At 37.7% G+C, this 8,204-nt stretch overlaps 2 protein-coding genes across 2 annotated transcripts; one reads left to right on the plus strand and one right to left on the minus strand.

The window, feature by feature from the left end:
• Positions 1–3,989: 3,989 nt before the first annotated feature.
• LOC115231953 lies at positions 3,990–4,760 on the minus strand. Its single transcript, XM_029801835.1, has one exon. The coding sequence runs from the start codon at positions 4,758–4,760 to the stop codon at positions 3,990–3,992; it is 771 nt and encodes a 256-aa protein (XP_029657695.1).
• Positions 4,761–6,637: 1,877 nt separating this feature from the next.
• On the plus strand, positions 6,638–7,789 carry LOC115231954 (craniofacial development protein 2-like). The gene has a single exon (XM_029801836.1). It carries the CDS (start codon positions 6,638–6,640, stop codon positions 7,787–7,789), a length of 1,152 nt encoding a protein of 383 aa, XP_029657696.1.
• Positions 7,790–8,204: the final 415 nt, after the last annotated feature.

Here is an 8,204-nt window from a genome sequence, read left to right on the forward strand (position 1 = left end):
CGTCCTCAAAAACAATTTGATTGGGGCGAAATTCGTCTCCAATCCTGTATTAAGTAGTTCCCTACATTCCTTGATCAACATCTGTTTCGAGACGGCCTGTCGTTTTCCACTTCGCCTATGTTAGCCGCATTTTGCTGACGCTGCTCTAAATGACCTTATCAGAATGTTATTGAAAGTCGCCGGAATGCCCTCATATTTGAACTCACAGGGATCGATCGGGGCGATGGAGAGAGACCGGACAAGATCACTGTATTTCCATTCAAAAATAAAAAAGCCATTCAAGAACCTGCCGATGTGCGCATCCGCCCATGGATCGATTGCTACTACAACTGAATGCAAAAAGATGGCGGAAATACTCTTCGCTTGTGGAGAGTAATTTCTTCTATTCTCAGTTGAGACTTTCGGTTTCTTGGAAGAAAGGCATCAGCTTTGTTCAGGGTATCGAATGTCTACATTCTTGAGCGGATATTCTTTGCGATAGTAAGCTCTAACTATCTAGCCTTTGGCCTGGCGAACTAAGCACACACGTATAATATTCTTACATCTCAATTACCATCAATTGAGAGACAAAATTCGTAATAGGAAATGAATATATACGTTTTTAAGACACAGGAAATTCTGTCTTTTTAAATTATCATTATTAGCACTACATTGTACACGCTCACTTCCCGCGTACAGAAGCAAGATTATGGAGTCTGCCCTGGTTGCTATTTTGGTGGTGATTTTACGGAATATGTTCCCGACAGCAACCAGACAAACTTCTTCGTTCATTTACTTTAGTCCCGTTGAATATCAGGGTAAGATCGCATATCTCGCCGGATAGGATTGTGTCAGAAATTTCAAAGATCTTTTAACCACGTTAGTCAGACTTTTCCCGAATATCAGGACTGGAAACAATCTCACGTTTTTTGTTAGCTCGAAACAGTAGTAGTCGAAGTAGCACTCACATGTGTGTCACATGGGCACGCGATACCTATAGGCAGCCGTTACGTTGACCTTGAATTAAGATTAACTTCAATTTTTTTTTAGTTATTCAATGGCTGATTTATTAATAAGCATAAATTAACAGGTATTTAATTAGCAGCAGGGATAAGATGGAATGGCAATTCCCACGCAAGAGGCTATTGATTAACTTCAATTAATTTCATTTATTAATAAAACCACAAAGAGTAAAATTTTGGTAACTATATTTTTTTAGTCTGGTCATTAGTACTGTCGATATTTCTCCTTTCGAATTTTTATCTATTAAATAAAATATTTAAAACTACCTCAACGCGATTATTCGATAAAATATTAATTATTTCTGCAGCGGAAGAATCCGGAGACTCAAACTTATCCAGTCGCAATGAAGGATTTGTTCCAAAGTCCTTTTTAACCCGTACCTATTTATTAATGTTTTAATTCTTACTTTATCTCCCACGCTAAAAATATACTTACTATTATGAACATTCATTCTCCTGTTCATAGCTTTGTAATAAATCGAATTTTCATCAATTGGTTAATTTCGAAATTGAATCACTTTGCAGTTGGCAACAAATTGTCTGACTGGAAATAATCTAAATATATATTTTAAATCAAATTACGAGAATTTTCAATAGATTCTGGAGTCGAACAATTAACCAAATCATCCATTTTCCAAAGTCACACACTCATCACTTAAATTATCTAAGACATAAGATATGTACACCCCTCGACATAAATATTGGTGAATCTTCAACTTACTTCATTCATACAAAGAATGATTTAATTTTTTCTTCAGATATATTTTTAAAATCTGATAAAATTGATAAAAATTATTTAATTATTTAAATTTTGAAATTTTGTCTTAGAAATTTGGAAAAAACAACGACTTTCATTGGCATAAAATTTGGTTATTGTGAGATTAATATGTACTTTTGCCGAATAGATCTCCCAACACCTTTTTTTCATTGACTCAACTAATTTTTCAAGTGTTTTTGATGGAATAGAATTCCAAATATCTAATAGATTTTCCTTCAGTGCCTGAATGTTCTCATTTTTTTTTGCCTAATTTGAACCTTCAAATAAGCCACAAATGCTCTATCGGATTTAAATCCGGAGATTGCGAAGGCCATTCTAATTTTTTAATATTTTTTTCGCGAAAATATCGAATAATCATTTTTGATGTATGGCAGGGAGCGTTGTTGTTGAAAAATATAGTCAACAATCCCCATTTTTTGTACAGAATATGGCAAACTATTGGTCAAATAGATTGATGTTTTGCAGAATTAAGCGTTTTGTCTATAAATACCAAATCGCCTACCCCATGATAGGGAAAAACAACCCACACCATGACTTTCCCTAATTTTTTATACATCATAATTTACCTTTTCCAAATTGGACAGTTGGAGTAATATTTTCGAATTTATTCATTTCAAATTTTTTTCTATACACAATTTTTCTTTTTTGGATCGGTAATAATTCAAAAATACATTTATCAGAAAAGATTATTGATCTAAAATCATGGTCTGAAATTTGAAGAAATTTTTGGACGATCTCGAATCTGGAAAACCATGTGTTTTTTTTTTAGAAGTGGTTTTTTCTATGCAATTCTTGCGAAAATTCCATTTTTATTTAAATTTCGTATTATGGTTCGAGACGAGACACGTGTTCCAGAAAACTTTTCTATTTCATTAGAGAGTTCAGAAGCAGTTAAAGATGAATTTTCCTCTGATGTACGCAAATGATTAATTTGCACATTATTCAAAATTGATAGTCTTCCAGAACCATGTTGGCGGTCATATGATCCAGTTTTATTGTATTTCTTGATAAAATTTACGACTGTTGAATATGGAACACCGGTTTCTTAGAAATTTTAATATATGACATATTTAAGTCGTATAGCGCAATTATTTTCCCTTTCATAAACGAATCGAGAGTATTATATCTAAAAATATTTTTTTATTAAGATCAATCTCTAAATACTAGCATAATTTGACGGTTTAAATTTTATAACCAATTTTTATGTCACTAACCTAATTGCCGACATGCTTTAAATTTTTTGCAATATTAAAATTTAAATCTATTTTAATTATAAATACAAAATAAATATTATTTTAGAAGATCTAAAGGATCTTAAAGTATGAATTTATTCGTTTTTAAATGAAAAAAACCAGGAAAGATTAAATAACCAAATATTTTGTCGAGGGGTGTATAACCATGGATTATTGAATTTATTCCCTTTATTCCTCGATATCTTTCGAAAGGACTTTCGTTAGAAAATGAATGGACAGATATGTAATAACTGTACACAGCATTTTCTAATTTATCAACCCACTTTTTTTCACTGTGGACAAATTCCTGGTTATCGTTTGATTGAATCTTTCGACAATTCCTTGAGCCCGAGGATTATTGGGCCTTCCGTGGATTTGTTTGATGTTAAAATCAACGCATAGTTGTGTTATTTCTTGATTTTTGAATTCAGACCCATTGTCTGATTGAAGAAATTTGCATGGTCCATTTAAAGCGAAACAAAGATCTCATGATTTGACACACTTCCTTACCAGACTTATTATAAAGTGGTCGTGCAAATGCAAATCTATAAAAAAAATTTAAGAAACCAACCTACTATAAATGTCAATGACCGTTAAAATCCATTTGAAATTTTCGTTTAGTGTTGAAAATCTTTTCAGATCTATTATTATTATTATTATTAGCACTTCCCATAGGAACATAAACAAGGAAAGGAAAGAGTTATATCCCCACACGTGCCACACACGATACAATCTTCTTAACCATCGTTTGCCATCCTCTCCGGTTTTGTGCAAGCCATCGCAGTTCGTCCAAGTCCTCGCATTGTTTCAAGGTTTTGCCCACGTGTTTCAGATCGTATTCCAACGCAACCGGCAGTGTTGTGCGGGAACGTCCGCGAAACTTTGGGCTATCCGAGAGAAAGTACTCTTCCATGGCTTGGTAAGCAGGTGAGGACGGGTCCATTCTCAGGACGTGTCCGAAGAGCCTCCAGCGGCCATCTATGATGTCCTGGCTGACTGGCACCGAGTTACTGAGTTTGTAGAGCGATGAGTTGTTAATTTCTTAGGCCAATGCAGGCCATTTAGGACGCGAAGCTGTTTTCTGTGAAACGAGTCAAGATTCTTTAGTTCGGTGTCAGAGATGCCCCATGTAGATGAGTTGTACAGTAGTACCGGTTTGACAAAAGCGTTGTAGATTCTAGAGCGTAGTGATGGGTTCCCGGGACAATATCGTAGCCAATCTTTCATGACAGATTTTAGAGCAACAGCGGCCAGTAGCTTTCTCCGCATGATGTCTTCTCGGTCTCCAAGCAGAGAGCCAAGCTTCTTCGAAAGTCTCCATTTTTCCATAGTTTGGGTATCCGAGCGTGATACATCGACCACGTCAGTCTTGTCCGTGTTCATGATTAAGAACCATTCTCCAAGTTTATCCGGTGCAATCTCCAATAGTCTGAGTAGGGCGGATTTGTCAGTGGACACAAAGTCGACGTCGTCAGCGTAAATCACTTCAGTTATTGACTTGTCATATAGACCTCTCAGCTCTCGTAAAGCAGCCTCAAGGTAGATCACAAATAACAGAGGCGAGAGAGAGTCTCCTTGGGGGGTTCCCACATTTGTTGGGAAGGATCTGGACGACGTTGTCCCAAGGCGAACAGTGAGGTCCGTTTTTGCCAATAAGACCTGTATCATTCTGATAGCATCTTCATCTAAGAAACTCCGTAGAACCCTCATGAGGAGATCGCGATGGATGGAATCAAAAGCTCTTGACATATCGATACCCAGGATTCTCGTGGCACTTTTGTATCTTTGGTGGGTTGCACACCGCCATCGGTGGCCCAAAGAACATCTGCGGTTGAACGTCCTTCTCTGAATCCGCTGTGACTCGGTGACAGAAAGTCATTGACTTTGTCTCCAATACGATCCAGCACGATCAGCGAGAGAACCTTCCTCAGGGAGTTTAGCAAAATGACTGGGCGGAGATTTTCTACTGGACCAAGAGATTTGTTCGGCTTTTGAATAGGGATGAGAACTCCAGAGCCCAGCGGGAGTGAGTCATTTGTAGCAAACATATCGTTGAGGATGTTCGTGATGTTGCATAGAAGAGATTCGGGCCCGTATTTCAGCAGCTCCGCATTAATGTTGTCCGGTCCCGCAGCTCGGTTATTCTTGAGCCTGCTAACAGCCTTTGTAACTTCCTTTGTAACTTCTTTTGGTTGAGGTGGCGACGTACCTCTCTTGCACAATGTCTAAAACACACACAGTACAACCGGACAGGCTATCAATTCTATCCTTTAACGTTCGTGGACTCTGCCAGACCTGGAAACAACAAGCACTCTGTAATGACATGGATAAATATCGTGCGGACATCGGCTGTCTACAAGAGACCAAACAAAAATCTGGAATGGACCCAACCTATGGAAATTACCGAATGATCTTGCTACCCTCCGACTGCAGACACTATGGACAAGGTTTTGTGATTCACAAGAAGCTCGGTGTCAAACGCTGGTGGAGAATTACAGATAGGATTTCAGCAATCCAAGTACAGTGCGACCTCGAATTGGGGAAATTTTTCCCCAATTTTGAGGTTTTCCCCCAAAAAAAGGTTTTTCATTAAATTTAGGTCTCGCCTGTTCGATATCTCTCTTAATAATATAACCGAGACGGATAACTAATTTTTATTTTTAATAAAAAAATCAGTTAATTTTAATCGTGTGTTTTGTTTTTTTCGCATCGAACTCATAATATTTGCTTTGAATCTGAATAGATCCAGTACATTTTCCGGAGTCTCTTGCTTAATAACATTTAGCAGCATTGTGAATGCGCATTCCGCATTGTTTATAACTTGTTGATCATCCAATTGTTCCATAAATTGTTCGCTGCATCGTGATTCGCCATGTAATATTCTGAATTTTATTTCGAATTGTTTCTTAAATCTGTAAAGCCATCCATTAGAAGCAGTGAAATCATGATTTGAATTTCTATACGCAATTTTACGTGCAATAAGCTTTAAGGTTGGCCCATTAATTGGGAAACCTTTCGACCTGAGATTACGAAAAATCTCGTAAACTTGGGCATTCAATTCGTATCCAATTGTCCCTTCGGATGTTGAGAAACCTTGAGCTAAGATTCCTTCCCTTTTCTTTTTAGTCGGTATAGCATTCCTTTAGAGATGTTAAATCCTTCACAAATCATTTTGTCCTTATGACCCGACTGTATATCCTTGCAAATTCTGATCTTTTCACTTTGATTTAGTTTTCTAGGCATTGGCTTTCTAAAATTTATAAAATAACTTTAAAATTGATAATTTCAATTTTTTACCAGGTTAATTAGCTAACTAACTAAGTTACCAGGTTAAATAAATTTTAAAATTATTGATTACAAATTTGGAAAAACAGGTTACAATAAATAAATAATAATAAATCAAAAATTATACAAATATATTAATGAATCGTTTATGATAATATAAAATTTTTCCCCGGTAGGAGGTTTATTTCATTAAAAATCATCGTATTTTATAGGGATGGCAAAAATATTTCCCCAAAAGCAAGGTTTTCCCCAAAAAAGAGGGTTTCCCCGCTACTTGGTTTTCCCCAATTCGAGGTCGCACTGTACAAATCGGCGGTAAAGGCAGGCCCAATGCAGTCGCAATGGTCATTAACGTATACGCCCCGCATAGTGGCAGAATCGTCAACGCTCCTGAAGAAATCGATGAATTCTATGAGGTACTGACCCGGACATACCTATCCTTACAATCGTCCACCTTCCTGCTCGTCGTCGGCGACTGGAACGCCAAGGCTGGCATCCGTCGAGGCACTGAAACTTTTATTGGACGGCACGGAAGAGGATATAGAAACCTCCCAGGAGCCCTATTGGCTAATTTCTGTAAAACACTCGGGTTATTCCTATGCAACACGGCCTTTGATCACCCTGCTCGGCACAAGTCTACCTGGACTGGCAGGAGACGTGGTGAAGACAGGAACTATGTGCCGGTCTACAACCAAATTGACTACATTGTGTGTCGCCAAAAAGACACATGGCTTCTACAAGACTCTCGTTCTTATGGGGGCTCGGTCGTTGACAGTGACCACAAGATAGTCATCGGCAGATTCAATCTGAAGAAATTATATGTGCTGGACAAAACAAATCGTCAATTCCCTCATAAATCGGACAGATACCTGACAGAAAAACTGGCTTCCTCACTATCGACTCGAAACCTCTATAAATCATCCATCGATGAATCCCTTAAAAACATGGAATCTGGACTTATGCCTTCAGCCGCTTGGAAGGTAATGTCAGCCAACATTCACTCGGCGGCAAATAAATATGTTGGAAAGCAGCCAAAAAATACGCACTCTATCGGGCTGTGTCACCCGGATGCTCTTGCCTTGTCAGTTGTGCAAAAGGAGCTTAAGCTGAGGACTGAGAACACCAAAGATATGGATACCAAACTCGCACTGAAAGGCCGGCGTGCTGCCATCCAAAAACAAATAAAGACCCTAAACCTCCAATATGGCCGGGATATCCTGGCTTCCCGTCTTGGAGAACTGGAAACCCTAAAAGATAATGCACGCACGTTTATGGCTTTACGGTTGCTTAAGAGGAAGAAAAACCGCCCCAAACTTCGACTCCAAACCAGTAATGGGGTTCAAATATCTGACCCGGGAGAACAGGTGGGAGTCATTGCGGACTATTTTGAACAACGATTTAACGCTAACACCGAACAAATCTCGCCTTTCTCTGGCCCAGCACGACGACTGAAGAATACAATCTCCCTTTTCAGATCTATTATGTCTATTTGAAAACGTTCCTTTGGACAAGAAGCAAGCACATGGTGATTTATATCTCCAATCTACAATTAAAAAAAATCTTGAACTTTTAAGGACGCAAAAATTTGCAAACTTCACAATTTCAAATGACTTTTCTGATAATGTCATTCTTGACAGTGAAATATCTTTGTCGACATTCATATTCAATTTTATTTACTCCTCCGTGTGAAAACTCATGTAATGATTTCGCCACAAGCTCCATTTCGGTTTCATTATCGAGGGATATGACTAACTTGGGATCACTAGATTTAAGATAAAGTCTGTAAATTTATTGCAAATTTACAGTACCTGTCATTGATAATGATGAAATTTTCCATCTTCTTTATAAGTCTATATTTTCGGTGCCTTGGAAGATTTTCGGGAAATTTATCATGTAAAGCATCTTTTA

Source organism: Octopus sinensis, unplaced genomic scaffold (assembly GCF_006345805.1).
Source record: "Octopus sinensis unplaced genomic scaffold, ASM634580v1 Contig18963, whole genome shotgun sequence".
Classification (NCBI taxonomy): Eukaryota; Metazoa; Mollusca; class Cephalopoda; order Octopoda; family Octopodidae; genus Octopus; species Octopus sinensis.

Excerpts from the sequence above, each read along its gene's own strand:
- LOC115231953 (XM_029801835.1), bottom strand. The coding sequence starts at position 4,760 with ATGTCAAGAGCTTTTGATTCCATCCATCGCGATCTCCTCATGAGGGTT.
- LOC115231954 (XM_029801836.1), top strand. The coding sequence starts at position 6,638 with ATGGTCATTAACGTATACGCCCCGCATAGTGGCAGAATCGTCAACGCT.